Raw genomic sequence first — 22,624 nt, 5'->3', positions numbered from 1 at the left:
TCGTGAGACATGGCCAAAGCATTTCAACAGGTCCCCAGCCAAAAACGTTGAGAACCGCTGGTCTGAGGGACCCACAAAAAAGCAGCACACACTCTGTGCTGCGTGCACACATGCATCTTGTTTTGATGACGCTGCTGTGCCATTGTAACGAGACAGTGACTAGAATGGGGGGGATGGAATTCTCGGAGTAAACAAACATACGTCTGCCTCTGTGGACATATAAGGAGTTTATGTTTCTTGATGAAGCATGAGTATTTGGTTGTATGGTGATATACTCGTCATCGACACGCAAAAGTATTGATTTTATTCGCCATTTGTTAAAAGAATACCATTTTCGACCTTATGCCCATAAATACTGATTATAAGATGGCACTAGTTCCATCTACTCACCCTGTGCCACAGAGGTTGGCTTGGGACAGTGCAGAAACATTTGCACATTATGTGAAACTTATACCTCTGCATTTACTCATCCTAACCATTAGGAGCAGTGGGAACTATAAATACAGCACCTGGAGAGCCATTAAGAGTTAAGTGTCTTGCTCAGGGACACACTTCCAATTCCCAGACGGCATCTCCATCCATTCTGTGCGTGCAGTAGAGGATTTCAAGAAATAACATAAAATCATCTATTCTAATACTCGTTCTCTCTGTGTGTGTGTGTGTGTGTGTGTGTGTGTGTGTGTGTGTGTGTGTGTGTGTGTGTGTGTGTGTGTGTGTGTGTGTGTGTGTTACTGACTGTAGAAAGAAGGACACCAGGGAGACAGAGACGACCAGCAGATCCAGCAGGTTGAACCAGTTCCTGCAAAAGGATCCCTGATGGAGGAACGCTCCATGGACCATCATCTACATGATCAGTACACAAGTCATCAATCTACACTACAGCATCAAAACATGGGTCAGCGCAATCAATCAATCAATCAATCAATCAATCAATCAATCAATCAATCAATTAGTTCATCTGTTAGTACCTTCAACAGAATCTCCACAGTGAAGATGGAGGTGAAGGCATAGTCCGCATATCCCAGGATCTAAAACGCACGCACGCACACATGCACGCACACACGCACACACACACACACACACACACACACACCTGTGATGCCTGCAATGGAGATGTCCGCGGAGTCAGGCTGCTGCTTCATCTCTCATCTCATCTTTTCCGAACTTTCCTTTTCGCTTGATACCGTTTCGTAGAGACAACCTACACGCACGATCTATATACCAAATGCAAGCTTGAATTTCGTAGATTACATTGCAGCAACGCATCACTCTTCCATGGGCTATGAGCCTAGACCGTAAGGCTATGAAGCAATATAGCACTGGGCATAACGGGCAACGGATAAGGGATCTCTTAAAGGCAATGGCATTGGCAATGGCATGGTGATTGGTTTCATTATTGTAACACCCAAACCACACCTTTGCATCAGAGGCGCAGCCAGAAATGCGATTCTAGATGGGCCTCGCTATGGCTAGGTGGGCCGGCACGCACGCTCACGCAGCGCGCGTGCGTGGTGGTCACGCACTCGCGCACACGCGAGTGGGGTTAATCGGTTATTTATTTATTTATTTGGCGTATTTCGGTTATATTTCGGGTTATATTGCCCCCAGAGTGACAGCCAGGCAGTTCTTATTTTTACCGGCTTTAGTTAACATTAACAAGACAGACAGACCCGCTGGAACGCTTCAAATACGTCTGTCTCACACTCACAAACACACACACACACACACACATGCATGCACGCCTGTCGGAGGAGTGGCGAAAATTGACTCAAGTGTCACTAAGTAAGAAATCTCTCTCTCTCTTTTTCTCTCTCTCTCTCTCTCCCCCTTCCCTCTCTCCCTCCCCATCTCTCTCTCTCTCTCTCGTAGTTGTGGCGTTTAGTGTTTACCGTCCCCGTCACACACACACACACACGACACACACACACGACACACACACACGTCACACACACACACACACACACACACACACACACACACTCTAACGTATCTCTTCAAGCTGCAGAAATAAATAGCCTTTGTTTGAAACTAAAGCATCAACGTGGAAAAATCACAAAACAAGCTTCCAATCCATTCCAAATACCTTGTTGCTGACTGCTGAGGCGTGGGAACTTCGGAAGATTTAGAAAAGCATAATCCACAGTATTGTCACCGCGTCCGCGACCTAGTCTATTTTTAGTTTATCAGATTTGTCGGCGTGCTACGGCCCCGGAACGAGAAAAATTAATGAAACAAAAAGTAAACATCTCCACATGGCTCTGCAGCAGCAGTCTCAGGAAGTGGACGTAACAACTTGCATGATCGCATCCTATAGACTATTTTTTTTTTTTTTTTGGAAAAATCGATGGGTGGTCCAGCTCTCTATATGGGTGGGCCGCGGCCCACCCAGGCCCACCCGTAGCTGCGCGCCTGCTTTGCATAATGTAACGGGTAGTGGAGGTGTTTTAGGGATTCAGACAGGTCACCAAAATAGCCACTTTAGTGTGGGAACATCCCTTCCTCAATGCTAAATCCCAAATAGTGGCTTTAGAAAGCTCGAACGAAAATAGAGCCCCAGGTTTTCAGACACGATCAGGTCAGACAGCAGCATGTTTAGGACAGCAGAGCCAGGATCCTTACGGTACCATTACTGTATACATACTGTACATCCGAGGTGAAATCTCTGACCTAAAACCTTTCTGAAGTGAACACTCATCTGGAAATACCACATGATGCACCTCTGCAATGTGTCATCTCATCTGTCATTGCACACTGAATTAACCACTTCAACCCCAGCATCCATATTATTCTGGTGAAAGCGACACATTGTGAGCCTGCGGATCAACAAAGATATTTAGTGTAGAGTGAAAACAGAAAGTAGTATTAGTATAGAGCTTTGAGGTACTCCGGTCATGGGGTTTAAGTGGTTAAGATGTTGCAATGTTTATGTTTATCATGTTTATGTCATTTGCTGGGGGAACTGATTCTGCTATTAATGGAAATGCCTGTCCTTCACATTTATTTCAAGCAAACAGGTCAACACTAGCTAAATGAGGCTGGCAGTGGAAGACATGAGTCTTATACATGTTGTGATTGTATGTTCGAAGACAAGTCCTTAGTCAGCTGTTGCTAATTGACACATGAAGACAGCTGCCTGTGTGTGCGTGCGTGCGTGCGTGCGTGCGTGCGTGCGTGCGTGCGTGCGATACTAGGAGAGGAGAGGTTACATGTTAAGTTGTTATGCTGTGTTGTATGGCATCTGACTCACATTGTTACGGAAGGAATGTGCTCTGATTGGATCCTCTGCAGCCAATGAGCAGCTGCTGAGGATGATGAAGACGAGGATGAGGTTAGTGAAGATGTGATGGTGGATCAGAAAATGACATCCCCTACGGATCCTGGAAAAACAGACAAGACAAAGGGACAGAGAGACAAATAGAGATTCAGACTTAGTTCAGGTTCATTTTAACCTGGGAGACCACAGTCGTTTTGTTTCATTTTGCGGGGCCATTAGGTTGGTAAACCAATAGGAAGTCCCCGGCTATCTCAGCCGGGATGGTCCGCCCCTCTATGCCCAGAATACCATTGGTCTTTTGCCAGGCTAGTTAATTTAGTCCAGGAATATAAGATAGTGTTTGTTCAAATACAAGACACAGAACAGAATGCAATGTACAATACAAGTGTTAAAAAAGTAGAGTCTCGTTAGATGTCACCGGCTCTATAGATGTAGGCTACTGTATTTTGTAGTATAGTGAATTACTTGTACTTAGTTACTTACGGGTTGGTCTTGCTAAGGCAGAAGAAAGCACTGCCTTCTGGGATTGGAAGAACCTTCTCTTTAGGAGGAGCAAGATCTGCTAAGACTGCTATGTTCAACTTCTCTTGTCCTAAAGAGAAGAGAAGAGAAGAGAAGAGAAGAGAAGAGAAGAGAAGAGAAGATTTTTTATTTTAAAGAGTCCTTTATTGAGCACTGCTGGGTGATACAAACCATTACATACCCTCGACTACAAGTCTAACTTAGGTTCGAGCAAAAGGGGAACAGGTTACAGTAAGGTCACATTCTCACCTAATACTTCGGTAGACTCGATGCGAATGGGAGGAGAATTGGGACTTCTTGCATATTTAATTTACTGCGGTTTGCCTTCACACTGTCATCCGCAGCAATAATTGGAAACGCAGCAGGGGGACCTTTATCAATGTGTTCCATTCATAAACTAGCCTACACAGTGAAATCTATGGTGATACAATTATACTCATAACGTGCATGTGTCGTGCCGTCTGGGACTGGACCCCCCCCCCCCCCTCTCTCTCTCTCTCTCTCTCCGCACGCAGCCACGCACTGTTAACAGACAGCAGCGCAAAATGTTTACAAGTTTATCGAGATGTAAGTCCCTACTCCCCACACAGTGACAGCACTCCATGTTTACGGCACGCACAGACAGACAGACAGAATATTCTCTAGGCTATAATACACTGCAGTGTTTTTATGTGTTTCCTTAAGCAATTGATTAATGTACTCGTCCTCATTTCGATCAGGGCTTCAGTCTGCTCATTCGACCACGTCTATCCACGGTAACGGGACATCTTTGCGCTGCGTAAAATATGCCTTCTCCGTCTCCAACTGTGTTCAGCTCCTCACCCGCCACATTGTTTGCTTCATTTCCTTTATTTACTGCGGATTGCATTCACACCTGCACAGAATCGTAATCTAGTGCGATTGGAAGCGAAGCGAAACCCCCGTTTTTGCTCGGAGTAGAATGCGGTTCTTTGATACGCATTAGATTTCGAATGAGCTTTCACACCTGCCAAACGAAGTGCACTTTCTGACAATGCGCAGCCGGATTCGTTTTAATCGCAGCAAAGCTCTCTGGTGTGAATGTCACCTAAGACAGCCATCTTCCAAAGAATACAATCAGAAAGAGAATAGCAGCTCATCATGATCTCCCACTGTGCACAAAACTCCCTCAATTGCCCACTTTACACAGAACGCATCGAGATTGTCCACCATCTTATAATAAGAGTGTTCTACTCTGAGCCGTGCTTTAATGTCTTTAAAGTCCAGTCATTATGAGCACCGGGTCCACACAGCCCACCTCCTGCGCCCGGTTCCTTCGGCTCAGCCAAATGGCTAGTTTTGCGGTTGCAGATAAGACATTGATTAGTGAATGCACATGTGTTTTTTCCACTGTGTATTTTTGCCAGAAAATGAAAAATTGAGACGAGAACATCTCCCCCAACCCCAGAAACCAGTCTCTCAATAGGTCAAACACTCCTAGCAGCCTGGGACACTGGACAAATAGGTGGAAAATTGTTTCTGTCTGGGAACAGAAGAGAGAGAAGAGAAAAGAGCGACAATGTTGCCAGAGTATATCACATATACTATATGTACAGCATGTGTGACAATTACTTGTATAATTAACTGTATAAAGCTCTATGTTTGAAAGGGCCTGTGATTGAGTGTTAATGAGTGGGTGTGTGAATTGACAGCGTGGGTGGTGGTGATTGCTAGTTTCTTGGTGAGTCACCATGAATCACTGTTGGCTGTCTATCTCTGTCTCATAACACGCAGTCACGCACGCATGCAACACGTACTGCATGCATGTACGCACGCTCAAAAAGACACATGCACACGCACACTACGTGTATACACATGCATAAAATGACTTTACTGAACTGTAAGAAGTTTACTTAAAGGAGAATACCATGCTAGAAGGCTTTCTTACCTTTATTTGTAGTTGTTACGTCCCCACCAAAGAGGTCCAGGTGTTATTTTGTGCAAAAGCGCATTATTGGCAATTTCACCTACCATAAGCCCTTTTTTTGCATATATCCTCTCGTCATAATGTAAATAGTATCCCAAGCGGCACACTTTACTACTTATTTCGATGGAAATAAGCGAATTAGCACAAAAACCCAACCCTCATTGAGGGCTTATATTAGGGTGGGGACATAACAACTACAAATTAAGGTAAGAAAGCCTTCTAGCATGGAATTCTCCTTTAATCAACATCATCATTTTACTCAATGTGAAACAATTCAAATTCACCTTCTTCCCCCACATGGACCTCCTCTTCTTCATACTCTGTATCTCCATCAATATCAATCTCAACCTGCAATAGGAGAGGAGACATGACTGACATGGCTTATGTGGCAGCGGTGGCCGAACTGATTGCGGAGCGGTCTTGATACCGGAAGGTCGCCAGTTCGAATCAGCGGTCCGACACGTTAAAATTACCACCGCTGAAGTGCCCTTGAACAAGGCATTGAACCACTACGATGAAATGTTCTATGAGCAGGGCCTGGCTGGAAACAAGTTATTGAGCTTAGCCCAGATACCCTGGGTAAATATAGTAATCATTTCATTTCATTTATATTATAATCATATAACTATGGTGTTGTAGCCTACTGTAATCAATCAGATAAGACTAATACATATAAACTAATATAATACATATTGTCATCCAACTGGAAGTCTGCTAATGTTTAAAGCTTAAAATACACCAAATGGGCAGTCTGAGTGTTGGGAATAGTCTTCTCTTTGTGTACATACATTTGCCTGAAGTTGGTCAAGTTCGAGCCAATCAATAGTATACAGTTAACACAGAGTCAGAGTGCTCTGTTGGAGAACTGCAATACTGCCAACCCTTGCCACTGATGGTGTTGGGGGTATTGGGGTTATATTATTCAGAGAAAAAAAAACATAGAATTGTTTGAGTATATTGTAGAACAATTGCAAGATCATAAAGTCACACATTTGCAACATCATGAAGTCAAAATGTCTGAGCTATAAAGTTGCAAATAGCTTCTACTTCCTGTGTATTATGCTTGCAGTGTGTTGCGGCCCTCACCACAGCACCCTAGACATAATTTGGGGGAAAATATTTGGGCAACCCTGCGCTACACAGTTGGAGGGTGTCCAGACAGGGTTTGTATGGACAATGGCACTGAAAACAGACATCCACGGGTTTCTGATGAGAAACCACAAAGCCAACATTTTAATTAATAGACGCTAGACACGCACCACTACTACAAAAAACAAAACATCACGTAACATCCCGGTATGGCTTCAGGTTTTTATACATATTACATATTCCAAAGTGTTGTACTGCCTGCGCATAAGCTGTGCTCTTCATGCTCCATATCTTGAGGGTCAGTGAATTTCATCATCTGTGACATTGTATCCTGCTGTACCACAAATCAACCCTACACCTCGTACTGGTCTGACATTGGGAAATGTTGGACTATTTTGAACTAATGCTGGTATGGAGACAATGCCACAATGCCATTTTTATATTTACCTTTTCTTCTTCTTCTGCTACCTCTGGAACACCTTCTTTCTCCACTACTTTTTTCTCTCTGACAGAAACAGAAGAGGTCACATCCATTTACAACGATAGAAAATAAAACATATCTTCTTTCCTCACCTGTCACCCACTATACTCCTTCATTTTCAGTCTTCTGTCTCTTCCTCTGTCCTTACTTCAGTCTTCTGTTCCCATCTATCTCTATAATTCCACTTCATCATCTGTCCTTTCTCATCTCTGTCCCATCCATGATGCTTTGAAGACCTAGCTGTTCTTTTCTTATACTCCAATCCTCCCTCACTCCATCCTTGCCTTCCTCTATATTCTTCCTCTCGTGCATCCATGTTCCCATCTCTCCCCTCTCTCTCCCTTCCCTCTGCCTCACTCACTCTTGCTTCTTGTCGCCCCCGTCTCCTCCAGCCAGGTTGTCCACTGCGATAGCCAAGAAGACATTCAGCAGAATGTCTGACATATAGATAAGGAGTCAAACAGAGAGGAGAGGAGATCCTTCTAATGCAGCCTTCATCACATCACAGGTACTCATTTGTATTTAAATTAGGTCTTAGGGAAGTCTGTGTCATCACATAAAATGGATATTAACCGACAGTCAAATAATACATTTATAATATAATTAATCTAGTCCTCTTCTGGAATCTCCGAGCTGGTTGGAGTCTTATAGGCTTATCTCACCTTTTCAGAAAGACTGCCTCATTCTCCGTCGCTGTGGCTTCCTTCACCCATGATCACGTCGTACTCTCGTACTTGTCCGCCCTAATGCACATGCTGTCACTTACTGTACTGTATATAGAGCGTCGCAGTCCCGCCTCCTACCCTGGACCAGGAAATGATTCTCCGTTCATTTTCCTCATAGACATTTCAGAAAGTATTTATTTAAAGACGTTTACGCCGCGGACAAAGCCAACTCGAGTCGTGACAAATCATGACAACAAACACCATTTTTTGGGCCGAACAAATAATTAGAAAGAAGAAAAAAACGGCAGGTTACAACACTTTTTTTGTTGTTTTTCTTCTTTGTAATTATTTGTTTGGTCCAAAATATTGTTTGTGTTGTCATGAGTTGTCACGACTCGAGTTGGCTTTGTCCGCGGCGTAACCGTCTTTAAATAAATACTTTAAGAAATGTCTATGGGAAAAATGCATTGGGTTTCATTTCCTGGTCCAGGGTAGGAGGCGGGACTGCGACGCTCTATAGGCGCAAGTATGAGTTATGCCCATGACAGACAGACAGACAGACAGACACATGTCTGGTGAATTAGTAGATAGAAAGATGTGTACCGAAGGATACAGTTACCACAGATGAACAGGATGACAAAGTAAACGCAGACGATCATTCCTGGAAACACAGGACCTCCATACGCATGGATACCATCATACATCACCATGTTCCAATCTTCACCTGTTAATATCTGGAACAACCAATCAATATATTACTGGTTACGTCACATCGCCGCATTACAATCTTGACGTGTTAATATGAGCAGCACCAATGAGTATTATTGATCCCATGGCACATCACCAATATCTGGAATACAGTATCAGCGTGTGCCCATGCACTAGCCAGTATCAGGTGTGTGTGTGTGTGTGCGTGCGTGCATGCGTGCGTGCGTGCGTGCGTGCGTGCGTGCGTGCGTGCGTGCGTGCGTGCGTGCGTGCGTGCGTGCGTGCGTGAGAGACCTGGAAGCAGGTTAGCAGTGCTTGTGGGAATGCGTCAAACGTGCTGCGCTTGGTCTGAGTCTCGTCAAAGTTGAACTTCCCTCCAAACAGCTGCATTCCCAGCAGAGCGAAGATGATGAGGAAGAGGAAGAGCAGCAGCAGCAGGGAGGCAATGGACTTCATGGAGTTGAGCAGAGACGCCACCAGGTTGGACAGTGCTGTCCAATGACTGGACAGACAGACAGACAGACAGACAGACGTTGGAGTGTAAGTACATTTACTCAAGTATTGCATTTAAAGGTTTACGTTTTGCACACTTTTAAAGCATATCCGTGTTGGTCATCATATGGGCATACCTAACAATAGATGCCAAAAAAAGTATTTTGTGTATTTTTATACCAAAAGTCCTTAAAAAGTTTATCTTAATTACTTCCTGTGAACGACAACGTGCTGCGTGAAATACACTTTCATATTATATACATTTATCTTGATTTCATTCACCTGTGTGATTCCCATAGCTGCCCATTCATCCCAACACTGCTGATTTTAATTACAGAGCTACTCCGTTTTGAATCTCATTCAAGATGACGTCTAGACAGTGTATTACTCATTTTAATCAGCATCTGATTTTCGAAATAATTTGAGCACTTTTACCTTGGTACTGTATATTTTGATGCCAATACGCAGGACTCTTTTTTTTACTTTACAGAATATTTTTACATTATGGTATTATTACTTTTCCACAACTGTAAATAACATTATCAGCATTACCCATAATATTATCCTCTCGAACTACTACTGCTAGTACACACACACACACACACACACACACACACACACACACACACACACACACACACACACACACACACACACTTGTAATCTCGTAAACTCACCGCGTAACTTTGAATATTCGTAGCAGTCTGACGCAGCGCAGAACAGAGATTCCCAGTGGAGGCATGATGCCTATTTCTACCAGTATGGTTTCCATGATTCCACCACACACCACAAAACAGTCAAAGCGGTTAAAGAATGCCACGAAGTAGTGACCCAAACTCAGGCTGTACATCTTTAATAACATCTCTACTGTGAAGAGAGACAGCAGCACCTTGTTGGCTATGTCTGGATGGAGAGACACAGAGAGAGACACACAGAGAAACAGATCAAATTAAAGAGAGAGAGAGAGATGTACTATATGTTGTCAACATGATCAAGTTGTTAATCTCTAGTGTGCGTGCGTGCGTGCGTGCGTGCGTGCGTGCGTGCGTGCGTGCGTGCGTGCGTGCGTGCGTGCGTGCGTGGGTGCGTGCAGGAGTGTGTGTGTGTGTGTGTGTGTGTGTGTGTGTGTGTGTGTGTGTGTGTGTGTGTGTGTGTGTGTGTGTGTGCGTGTGTGCGTGTGCGGGAGTGCGTGTACCCTGAACTTCCGTAAGCCAGTCAGGTTGGTTGTAGTGTTCAGAGGCAGAGAGAGACGTGTTTAAGAAGACGAGCAGGAGGACCAGCCAATAAAATGTCACAGATTTAACAGCTGTACGACAGTTCCTCCTAACGACCCTGTTCCATCGACGCAGCACACGACTGGAGAGAGACAATGAGACGTAGAAGGGAGAGTAAATGGATAGAGAACGTGAGAGAGAAGAAATAGATTTATTGCAGAAGGAAATTGTAGAGAGTACTTGTACTAGTACTGCAGTGTATCTTGGAGTATCACAGAGTACTGCAGATTAGAGCAGTGGTTCTGGGACCCAAACTATTGAAAACAGCCAATCTATTAGCTTACAACCTACCCATAAAAATGGGTCCCGAGACTACCGACCCACTATATGGGAACCACTGGTGTAGAGTATACCACAGACTTATTACTTCTGACATGATGGATGCCGGCTACTTATTAAGGCATTTGAATGTCATCTTTTCTTGTAGGATCAGGGGCCCCATTTTATAAAGAAATTAAATAAGATTTTGTGGTACCTTAAAGACAAACGTTATGTCATCCAGACGCCCTACATATCTAATACAAGGCAACACATATTCATTTTCATTTTAAAAGTTTTTTTTTTTTAACTTGATTTACTGTCAACTCAAGACACTAAGCTATTCTAATATAATTAGATCAGGAACAGACGTACGACGTGTATAAATGCCTGGACTCCAAAAAACACATTTGATAGTAGGTAAAAGTAGAGTAGTAGAGTAGTAAAGTAAGTAGCATTAAGGCCTATTCAGAGTTGAGTTTTCGGTGAAGAGGTGACCACCGCTTCGGTGGTCACCTCTTCACCGAAAACTCAACTATGAATAGGCCTTTAGTCTTAAGGTTAGTATATTTAAAGTTAGTTAAGTGGATATGCATGATGTGCAAGAAGAAACCACCCACTGAGCAAAAGACAGCTATTAGACGTGCCTCTAAAAATGCGATAAAAAACGGCTAAAAATGTAAGTTTATTAGATGTCTATCCTTAGATTAGACGTTGATTAGCGGTTGTTTAAACGTCTATATATAGACCGTCTATATATAGACGTTTAAACAACCGCTAATCAACGTCTAATCTAAGAATAGTCTAAAAAAACGTACATTTTTAGCCGTTTTTATCGCTTTTTTAGACGGCCCTTTAGACGAATATTAGACGTCTATTAGACCAAAAAATGCTCAGTGGGCAGCTAAACATGACACGGACACATTAGGGCCAACGGTTACACACTAACTTGACACTTCAACACATTAACAGCATAACACCTTATCACTGTTCAGATTAACACCATGCAGACACATGAACACCTAGAAGACACTAGAAGACACGGTAACACTTAACACCTGGACACTCACCAGCAGCTGATCCTCATCACCTTAGCACTGAGAGAGAGAGAGAGAGAGAGAGAGAGAGAGAGAGAGAGAGAGAGAGAGAAAATATTCTTAGAATTGAAATATAATATGATCACGCACGCACACTCGCTCGCACGTATGCAATATTATTCTGCAATATTAGGTAATTTTGGTAATATTGTACACTCAGAGAGCGCCGGCGGAGCACACCAGGACCGCTCTCTGGTCATTCACTAATTCAAAGCACTCTGAGTGAAAAGCTCAGTCAGCGCGTCAGCAAGTGATTGTCAAAATATCATGGCTGTGGGTTCTTTGGTAATATCTTACATAGTATTGTTATAAAACAGGTTATAATGTTTATACATGGCATGAATTAATGTTAATTTGAATGCATTTTAAAAAAAATAGCAACAGTAATCTACTCTGTGATATCGGAGCAGAGTGTCACCCTGCTGTGTTTTCATATGTTCCTTCTTCCTTCTTGTAGGTTTTACTTTTATTTTGTGTATACCAGCACTTTTATTTTGAAGTACCGGTAATCTAGTGTCTCTTGGTTTCCTCTGTTGCGATTGTTACCTGTCTTGTCTAACCAGTCCTGTGATTTGCTGGTGTTTCCACCTGTGTCCTCTACTATTCCAGTGTTGATTCTCAGTTGTATTCACCTGTGTCCAGTTAGTCCTTGACTATTTTTATGCCCTTGTGTTTTCAGTTCTCTGTTGTTAACTTGTTGCATTGGTTCACTGTGAGTTTATGTTACTGTTTAATTTGTACTTTACTACTATCCCCTAGTTTTCCCAGTATAGTTTTCCTGTGCTCTCCTTGTTTTCCTCGTTCTGACTGCCTACCAGTGTTTGACTTTTGTCTGTACCTGGACTTTGCCTTGACTCGAACTGTGAAATGTTTCTAATATTACAATTATATTTACAAAAGTGATTAAACACATTGAACACAAACAGTGTTCTTGTGGACATGAATGTGGTTGAACTTTTTCGCACCTTAATCCCATGTAAAATGTGCTGATAATCTTTTTGCACCTTAATGTCTAATGCTGCTAGGTTCATGCATGTTCTAACAAAAAAGATGGAGCTTGCACACCCCAATTCTTTACACCTGTAACCAAAGCTGACAAAGGTGTGTGTGTGTGTGTGTGTGTGTGTGTGTGTGTGTGTGTGTGTGTGTGTGTGTGTGTGTGTGTGTGTGTGTGTGTGTGTGTGTGTGTGTGTGTGTGTGTGTGTGTGTACCAGCAAATCTGACAACAGTTGTAATGTTCTTCATCAATGTTTACTGTGTTTTCTGAGGCTGTCTCACTCGCTGGAAGACTCGCTGAGAAACAGACAGACAAATGGAGAGTGAAAGGAGGGAGGAATAGAGAGGAGAGAGATATGGTGTGTGTCACCAGAAGAATAGCCTACTACAGTATGTCGTTTTACTTTACAGAACCAAATATTAAATAAGAATTCATATAGAATTAATAGAAGCAATAATTCAAAGATAGTGTTTATTCATACACTGTGCGTGCGTGTGTGCGTGTACCATGTATACCATGTGTTTCGGTAGAGTGGCTGAACCAACTGAACTTCCCTTTCTTCCCTGAGAGTTCAGCCAGAGAGGGTCTTCCTGAATGATAGAGAGAGAGAGAGAGAGAAAGAGAGAGATTGGTTAATTACAAAGTTTCTGACAAAAGTGTTCAGCCTCTCAGCTATTAAACCACACACACACACACACACACACACACACACACACGCACAGACCCAGCAGTACATACGTGAGTGTGATCCTCCGTCCTCATACATCTCATCCATGTCCTCTGCCTGTGTGATCCAGTCCATGTAACCACACAGATCCTCCTCCAGCTGTTGCTTCTCTCTCAGCTTCTGGAAGTCTCCGCGAGCCTTCGCTTTCTCTCTCTCCTTAGAGAACTCTCTACAAGGAATAACATATGTATATGGAGGCTAAATTCCAGTTCAAAGTGGGGGGGCCACCAGGGGGCCAAATGGAAGGAGATGAAAACAGAATAATATAAGAACATATATAAAACTAGTCATGGTGCGGTGGGGGAGAGGAGAGAGGGGTTAGTGTCCCATTGGTCGTGGGGCTTAGTGTCCCAGCAGAAGGGTGAAATCCTTAGAGTATATATGAATAGAGACGGCACCCGGAAGAAACCCTGAGGAGAAATGGACATAGTGGCCGAATTTGGTATTGCAGCGCTGGGCCAAACACATGAACGCGCTTGTCCATTGACAATCATTGTGCACGTTCACGATGACACGTGAACGCTGTTTCATACGTGAACGCCGCTGTTTCATACGTGAGCGCGTGCAATGATAGTCAACGGGCAGCGCGTTCATGTGTTTGGGGCAAATCCATCCCAGAATGCACTCTGTTCCTGAGTGAAATCGCCTCATGCGCTTTTGAGCAACTTAATGCAAGTGGATGGGAGGAGATATCCGGTGCCGTCTCTATTCATATATACTCTAAGGTGAAATCAGCCGTCAAGGGCTTCTGCCAGAAATACCCCATTGGCCGTATAGGTCTAGTCTCCCATTGGCTTAGAAGCCAGCCAATCATGAAAATCTCGCCACTACATGGCTACTAGACCACGTGACTAGACTAGAAAGTTCAATCATTGATCAGCTCTGCAAGCTGATAATAACCTGTCAAAACATTTTCAATTTGAAACATTCCATCATTTTCTAATATTGTGATTTATATTTGCTATATACAGGTTTAATGTTTGTTTTTAGTTCAATGTTTGTTTTAAAAACACCATTGACAATGAAGGGAAAATGTACGTCATCTTGTCCCTAACACAAACATTAAATCCCATTAACAATAAAGAGAATTTAATGTTTGTTTTGTCACCGTTTGTTTTACATCACCATATCATCATGATTTAGACTTTAATATATTAGCGCCCCTCACTTCACGGGTGTGATTCTTTTAATTTAAATAACCCACCTGACTTAACTTAACACCACTTAAGTGGGTAGTAGTGTATGGGTGGCCCGTATGCATTTTCAGAGCATGTTATGATGAATCAATCAATTGTGTTCTGGCTTGGATCAATGGAACTATAACCTAGTTTACCTTAAGTTCCTAGCAGTATCACAACGTTTTGCCAGTTTTGGGGGCCCAGCTCAGTGTGCACTAGTGGCACTAGTGGGCCACAAGTTGAGAAAGAAAGAATACTGCACTTGACTTACCCACTGAGGACTCCCAACACCAGGTTAAGAACAAAGAAGGATCCAAAGACGACCAGACTGACAAAGTAAACCCATGGCAACTCAAAACCTATAGCATCATTCATCTACATATACACGCACACACGCACGCACGCACGCACGCACGCACGCACGCACGCACGCACGCACGCACGCACTCACACACACACACACACACACACACACACACACACACACAATAATAGAATAAAAGATTGTAATAATACATTCATTTACTAACTTGCTATGTACTAGTTAGCTAGCTATGTTGTTCAGTTCAACTTGTAACACAGTCGTAGAGTATGCCTGTCTTGTCTATCCCTCTACTTGCATACCAACAGTAAGTTAGAATACACTAACTAGCAAAGTAACTAGTTATATTAACCCATTCAGGACAGGAACCCCTTTTGTTTGGTGTTTTAAGCAGTATGTTATACTTTAGCTATTGATCTGCTATTTTTTTTAAATCGTGAAAATGTGGTGCAAATCTTTGAATATAAATTCTTTCAGAGTGAATGTTTTTAACTCAAATCTTTGCTTCTGGGGGGGTCCCTAGAACAACATATTTTCAGATGGGAGTCGGCGGGCAATTGCATAATTTTTGGGGTCCTTGACATGAAAATGTTTGAGAACGACTGACATAAAAACATGGGTTTTTCAGAAAACTGTCAGGATTTAGAATGGTCTAAATGGGTTAACTGCATCTAAATAACTAATAAACTAGTTCTATTACCCAGTAGAGTACGTCTGTCCATCCTTCCATAGTGATACATTGGAAAACAGTCAACATGGCAAAGAAGAAGTTGTCAAAGTTGGTGATTCCTCCGTTAGGCCCATCCCACCGACCTCTGCACTCTGTCCCGTTAACCACACACTGTCTGCCGTGACCCGCAAATGCACACGGGAGTGGGTCATCGTCTACGTAGTTATCTGTGGACACGCACGCACGCACACACACACACACACACACACACACACATTGATGAAGAACATCAAATTTGGGACAAAAAATTATTATAGTTTTTAACCTCTTAAACTCCACAGAAGAAGCCTGCATCAAAGACTTGTTCCTTGAAAATGTACACAGTCTGTAATGCCTGATTTGTACTGCACATTGCAATGTTGCACACCAAATAGATCTACTATTTTCACAGAATATAAATCGTCGTCTTTCTTTTTTTATTTTACTAATACTATTTTTTTTAATTTAGACTTATGGTAATATCACAAAATTACGGGAATGATATTATCAATGACAATATGAATTTTTATTCAGCTGAATAAATTAACACCAAAGCAGTACGTTTGGTGATTTTCTCACCCTAACTTCTATTCAATATTTTGATCTGTTTTCATATTTAAGTTGCCATTCATAATTGACAACCACCTGAAAATGTATCAATAATTGTATGCTCTCCTATGAAGTTGAGAGACCAGCTCAGTTCTTAGAAAGCAAGACTGTGTGTGTGTGTTACTTTTGTGTGTGTGTGTGTGTGTGTGTGTGTGTGTGTGTGTGTGTGTGTGTGTGTGTGTGTGTGTGTGTGTGTGTGTGTGTGTGTGTTACTTTGTGTGTGTGTTACTTTGTGTGTGTTACTTTGTGTGTGCGTGTGTGTTACTTTGTGTGTGTGTGTGTGTGTGTGTGTGTGTGTGTGTGTGTGTGTGTGTGTGTGTGTGTGTGTGTGTGTGTGTGTGTGTGTGTGTGTGTGTGTGTGTGCGCGTGCGTTCGTGCGTGCGTGCGTGCGTGCGTGCGTGCGTGCGTGCGTGCGTGCGTGCGTGTGTGGGTGTGCACATACCTGTTCCTAAATAATAGCAGGTTTTGTGCATGCGTCCAATGAACAGTTCCAGTCCAATGATGGCGTAGATGATTATGACAAACAGAACCAGTAGAGCAATGTGGAGCAGTGGAACCATTGCTTTCATTATGGAGTTTAACACGATCTGTAGACCTGATAGACAGACACACACAGACATGCTGTAGACCAGGAGCTAAACAAAATAATTTTGTTTGCCCGTGACCCAAACTGAACGCTGCACCAAAAGCAGAAGAACCCCTATCCAGAGCGCGACTCCATAGTCTCTTGAGACGGATGCCAATGGAAAAAAAATGACCCAAACTAGTGAAAATAACACTAAAATAACACAAGCTCACAGCGTGCTGCTTTGCGTCGTGTTGTGACCTTGTAGATCGGCTATTTTCATTAGTTCTTAAACATTTGTTTCATGGAAATTCATGGAATTTTTATTTGTATTTCTTCGTGAAATTACTGAAAAAAAAGAATCGTTGAATTTATTTTGAATTCATGAATGTAGCTTTTTTGGGAATGTTTTGAAAATAATCATAATTAAAAGCCAAATGTAGGAAACAAAAAAAAGGGACCCATAACAATGTGTCCACGACCCACAAATGGGTCCTGACTCCGTTGTCTCGACCCACTGTTTGGGAAACAGTTCTGTAGACAGGCAATGTATTATGAATAATGAGGAGTGAGGAGGACACTCTAGTCTACACACTCACGCACGCACGCACGCACGCACGCACACACACACATATGCACACGTGCACACACATACTTACTGGGAACTCCAGAGACCAGTCTGAGAGGCCTGAGGACTCTGAAGGCTCGGAGAGCTTTAACATCCAGACCTCCAGGTTTTCCAGGCGTGTGGTGTGTTGTCGCTACCTCTCCTGATTTATGAGTCATTGTCTCCAAGAGAACACTGAATAACCTAGAATAATGTAATATGACAATACTACAGTCATTCACCCATAATATGTTTATGCAATAAGACATGAAAAGGAGTACTGTATCATCGTTATTGGCACAGCCGTACTAAGGGTATGACTGAAAAGTGGCGTGCCATCGCCTTGTACAGTCGTATACCAACAACCACCATATAGACAACCTCATTTAATTTCCTTGCTTTTACCAATACAACAATACAACAATAGAACAGAGAATAGAGAAGTATTCATATTGAGGGGCAATTCGCTCTTGAAATGAAAAAAGTCTGACTGAGGCAACAAGTAGTCCCTATTGATTCAACCAGCCAATCAAGGTTGTGATTAAATAAATACCACAAGCACAAAGAAATCAGTGTTTTTCATCAGTGGTATCCACTGAAAAGCTTTACAGTGGCTACTACGGCTGTGAATTTTACATATAAAAATGTAATCACTATACTGTGTACTGTGTCACTGACTCACTGGCACAGCAGAATGGGAGCAGCTTCTAATAATGTCCAGGCTGAACAGTAAGCAACGGTGGAGTGATATTTATAGTGATGAGGCTTTTTTTTAAATTGACCGTTGGTGTGTGTGTGTGTGTGTGTGTGTGTGTGTGTGTGTGTGTGTGTGTGTGTGTGTGTGTGTGTGTGTGTGTGTGTGTGTGTGTGTGTGTGTGTGTGTGTGTGTGTGTGTGTGTGTGTGTGTGTGCTCGTTCTAACCCCACTATAACGATGACAAAATCTAGAAGGTTCCATCCGTTCCTGATGTAGGAACTGGGGTGCATCACCAAACCATAGGCCAAGATTTTCAGGAAGGTCTCAATGGTGAAAATGACCAGAAACACATATTCTACTTGTTCCTAAGAACACAAAGACAAAATATTATTCATTTTACGATGGTATTAATTGGTGTACAACGTCAAATCCATAATAAAGTGTACTATATGCAGTAAACTCTACTCACCAGGTCATGGTTTGTGGAATTTGAGTCGTCTTCTGGGAAAGGTTTGGACACACCCAGAGCTACACAGTTAGCAAAGATCGCTATCAAGATGAAAATGTCAAATGGTCTAAGAGCGAGAGGGGTTAAGGACATAATAACACACATAGGACACATTCATAAACCCTGCTGTGGATTCCGACCACTCCCATCAGAACGTGACAGTAGGCCTTGGTGACATGACCTCAAGTCAATATTAACGTATTCATTGCTCAAAACTATATATTTTTCCTTCCCGGCTAGCTGACACATCTGCTGAAAAATCATTATTACTGTAAATGACTGTATACTAAACAATTCATTCTGGATTTGTTTCTAATAAAATAATGCCATGCACGAACTTCGATCATCTTAACTATTTATTACAAATTATATAATTTAGTAATGAATGGAATCTAACGTAATGTATTATATAATAGGCCTATTTATCGAAATTTGAATGATCAAACGATCTAAACATGTCTCATGAGCATCCTCACTAGCTACATCACTACTCTTCATCATGCCTCGTCCACATCACTGCCTTAATTACTCTTCATCATGCCTCGTCCACATCACTGCCTTGTTTGGGAACTGTACTGTCCTCAATCGCAAAGCCATGCAGACTAGAGGGTTGTGCAAACAGCCAAGTGCGTCAGTGGATGTGAACTTTCCTCCATCCAGGACAAATACGACTGACCTTGTGTCAGCAAAGCTTGTAGGTTTATATAGAGATTCTAGCCACGTCCCCAACCTCTGTCTATAGTTGCTTTGTAGCCTCAGAGCCATGGCAGTATGATACTATGATTGCTAAATAGCTCCCCCCCCCTCCCCCCAGACATGCAGGCATATGAACGAACAGGCCAGGGAAATAATAAGCTTAATTGGGTAAAGCTAATGTGCTCCGAATTCACAAACTAGAACGCAACAAACACTCCAAACAACAAGAGTTGACTACCTTCAGAGTTAATTTCCAAATACATCTATGCGCAAACGAGAGCACATCACACCCATCCTCCGCTCACTCCACTGGCTCCCCGTCGCATTCCGGACACAATACAAGATATCCCTGCTCGCCCATCAATGCATCCACGGAAATGCCCCCCTCTACCTCAAGGAATTAGTCTCCCTGAAACCCTCGACCCGCACCCTCCACTCCTCAAACACATACTGCCTCAACCCCGTCACGGCCAACCTGCGCACCATGGGTGACAGGGCCTTCTGCGCAGTTGCCCCTGAACTGTGGAATGCCCTCCCCGCACACTCGAGAGTGCCACAGTCAATTGACTCCTTCAAGAGAGGACTAAAGACCTACCTTTTTAACAAGGCTTTCTTCTAAATCCTGCACTGATTTTATTCCCTGACCCATGCCCCCATGTTCAAAACCGTTTTGTTTTCCTTGATGCTTAATTGTGTGTTTTTAATCGTGTGATGTTATTTTATGCTTTTGTCTACTGTAGCACTTTGAGATTCTGAGGAATGTAAAGTGCATTATAAATAAAATCCATTATTATTATTATTATTATTATTATTATTATTATTATTATTATTATTATTATTATTATTATTATTATTATTATTATTATTATTCATGCACAGTAAACACATGCACACATAATACACAAATGTGCATATGTGTAAACATACCCATAGAAAAAATAAATAAACACACATGCGTGCATGCACGCACACACACACACACACACACACACACACACACACACACACACACACACACACACACACACACACACACACACACACACACACACACACACACACACACACACACACACACACACACACACACACACAGAGTGAAGGATACTTCCATTCAACGATGGACAGAGCGGCTCTTCTGATGGGGTTGTTGAGTTTAAGACAGTACAATGCTCTGGGAGCTCTCTGTACCTGATTACTGCCCTGGATCTAAAATGAATTCATCAATACATTACATATATTAACGTGAATATGATCATCATCTCTCTCCATGGTTAAGAATATTAATATTATTCATTCATTATTCCTTTCCTCTGCTCCTCTTCTTCCTCCCTTCTATCTCCCCTCCTCCCCTTCCTTCTATCCTTTCCTCTGAGTCTTGTCCTATAGCGTCTCTCATCCTATTTCTCTATCCCACCCGCTTCAAATGATAATCACCTGCAGGTTACTTATCACTCCAATACAATGGAGCCAGCAGGCTCGCCTGGAGCAGACTCCATGTATTCTCCGTTGAGATTAGGAAACACGGTAGTGAGATTACTGCCGCTGAAGAGAAAACATCGTGAAACTGACTTACATGGCCGGTTAAGACTGATATGAGGTTATGGGACTTATGGGCTGGTTAAGACTGATATTAGGTTATGGGACTTACGGGCCGGTTAAGACTGATATGAGGTTAGGGGACTTATGGGCTGGTTAAGACTGATATTAGGTTATGGGACTTACGGGCCGGTTAAGACTGATATTAGGTTAGGGGACTTATGGGCCAGTTAAGACTGATATGAGGTTAGGGGACTTATGGGCCAGTTAAGACTGATATTAGGTTAGGGGATTTACGGGCCGGTTAAGACTGATATGAGGTTAGGGGACTTATGGGCCGGTTAAGACTGATATGAGGTTAGGGGACTTATGGGCCGGTTAAGACTGATATTAGGTTAGGGGATTTACGGGCCGGTTAAGACTGATATGAGGTTAGGGGATTTACGGGCCGGTTAAGACTGATATGAGGTTAGGGGACTTACGGGCCGGTTAAGACCCATATGAGGTTAGGGGACTTATGGGCCCGGTTAAGACTGATATGAGGTTAGGGGACTTATGGGCCGGTTAAGACCGATATGAGGTTAGGGGACTTATGGGCCGGTTAAGACCGATATGAGGTTAGGGGACTTACGGGCCGGTTAAGACCCATATGAGGTTAGGGGACTTATGGGCCGGTTAAGACCGATATGAGGTTAGGGGACTTACGGACCGGTTAAGACTGATGAGGATAGGGGACTTACGGGCCGGTTAAGACCGATATGAGGTTAGGGGACTTACGGGCCGGTTAAGACTGAGTTTACGGTTATGGTTAGATGGGTTAGTAATAGTCGGACAATGTGACCAACGCCACGTCGGACGCCTCCGTGGACACCAATCGGCTACTGGTGCTTATCGCTTGATCATCTCCTTAATTCCTCTATACCAGTGGTTCTCAAACCTTTTCGTGTCAAGGACACCCAAATTGATGTACAGTATTTGGCTGCGGACCACCATCTGAAAATGTTTTGTCCAGGGACCCCCAGAAGAGAAGATTTAAGTAAAAAAAAAAAGAAGAACAAAAGGTTTTACACATAAGCAGATATAGCCTGCAAGCTCGGAGGTCTACAATTTTTTAATAGCCTGGATAAAGTGGTTAAAATGATTGTGAAGTTATTGCTACTTCTGCTCCACACCATCCTTGTATCCTATACTGTAACTCCTCTCCTCCTCTCCTATCTTGTATCATATCTTCTCTCTCCCTGTCCTTCTTCCTCTCCTCCTCTGCCCCCTTCTCTCCTCCTCTCCTTCCTCCTCTCTTCTCCCTCTACCTGTTTCTTGGCATGGCCTCCTCTCCTCCTCTGTGTTGCAGTTGAGGTTGCACTGGTCGTGGAGTGCAGAGTGTCTGTCCTTGTCATCCGCACGGCCACTTCCTCTCCGTCTCCATCCAGCTCCGCATCCCACGCCTCCTCATACTCCTCTCCTTCTTCTCCTCCTCCATCATCCTCCCCTCCCTCCTCCTCCTCTTCACCTCCGTCCTTTCCATCCACTGCCTTGGTGTAGCCATTTTGACCGTTACCTGGGGAGAGAGCGAAGGTTACAGGGAGATAAACAGACCTGCTCTGTCCATGCCATAGGATAGCATGATACTAACCAACCTCCAGGGCCGCAAGGGGCCATCAGGTCTCTG

The 22,624-nt window shown here is 43.1% G+C and overlaps 1 protein-coding gene across 1 annotated transcript in view; it reads right to left on the bottom strand.

Annotated features, from left to right (window-relative positions):
* Window positions 1-22,367, bottom strand: part of cacna1fb (calcium channel, voltage-dependent, L type, alpha 1F subunit) — a 43,173-nt gene extending 20,806 nt beyond the window's left edge. Inside the window, exons 1-23 of the mRNA XM_079514121.1 lie at window positions 22,266-22,367; window positions 20,528-20,628; window positions 18,685-18,790; window positions 18,441-18,580; window positions 17,572-17,723; window positions 16,790-16,942; window positions 15,730-15,926; window positions 14,979-15,082; window positions 13,541-13,698; window positions 13,318-13,392; window positions 13,017-13,098; window positions 11,779-11,805; window positions 10,372-10,532; window positions 9,854-10,079; window positions 8,979-9,186; window positions 8,590-8,710; window positions 7,673-7,748; window positions 7,278-7,335; window positions 6,026-6,089; window positions 3,758-3,866; window positions 3,248-3,377; window positions 969-1,028; window positions 737-843 (exon numbers count right to left, since the gene is read on the bottom strand). Coding sequence (XP_079370247.1) covers window positions 737-843; window positions 969-1,028; window positions 3,248-3,377; window positions 3,758-3,866; window positions 6,026-6,089; window positions 7,278-7,335; window positions 7,673-7,748; window positions 8,590-8,710; window positions 8,979-9,186; window positions 9,854-10,079; window positions 10,372-10,532; window positions 11,779-11,805; window positions 13,017-13,098; window positions 13,318-13,392; window positions 13,541-13,698; window positions 14,979-15,082; window positions 15,730-15,926; window positions 16,790-16,942; window positions 17,572-17,723; window positions 18,441-18,580; window positions 18,685-18,790; window positions 20,528-20,628; window positions 22,266-22,352 — 2,702 coding nt within the window. The 5' untranslated portion in view covers window positions 22,353-22,367. The remainder of the gene's footprint in view (window positions 1-736; window positions 844-968; window positions 1,029-3,247; window positions 3,378-3,757; window positions 3,867-6,025; window positions 6,090-7,277; window positions 7,336-7,672; window positions 7,749-8,589; window positions 8,711-8,978; window positions 9,187-9,853; window positions 10,080-10,371; window positions 10,533-11,778; window positions 11,806-13,016; window positions 13,099-13,317; window positions 13,393-13,540; window positions 13,699-14,978; window positions 15,083-15,729; window positions 15,927-16,789; window positions 16,943-17,571; window positions 17,724-18,440; window positions 18,581-18,684; window positions 18,791-20,527; window positions 20,629-22,265) is intronic.
* Window positions 22,368-22,624: the final 257 nt, after the last annotated feature.

The sequence above is a fragment of the Electrona antarctica genome (genome assembly GCF_951216825.1).
Source record: "Electrona antarctica genome assembly, chromosome: 2".
NCBI lineage: Eukaryota > Metazoa > Chordata > Actinopteri > Myctophiformes > Myctophidae > Electrona > Electrona antarctica.
This window is presented reverse-complemented; position numbering and strand designations above follow the sequence as displayed.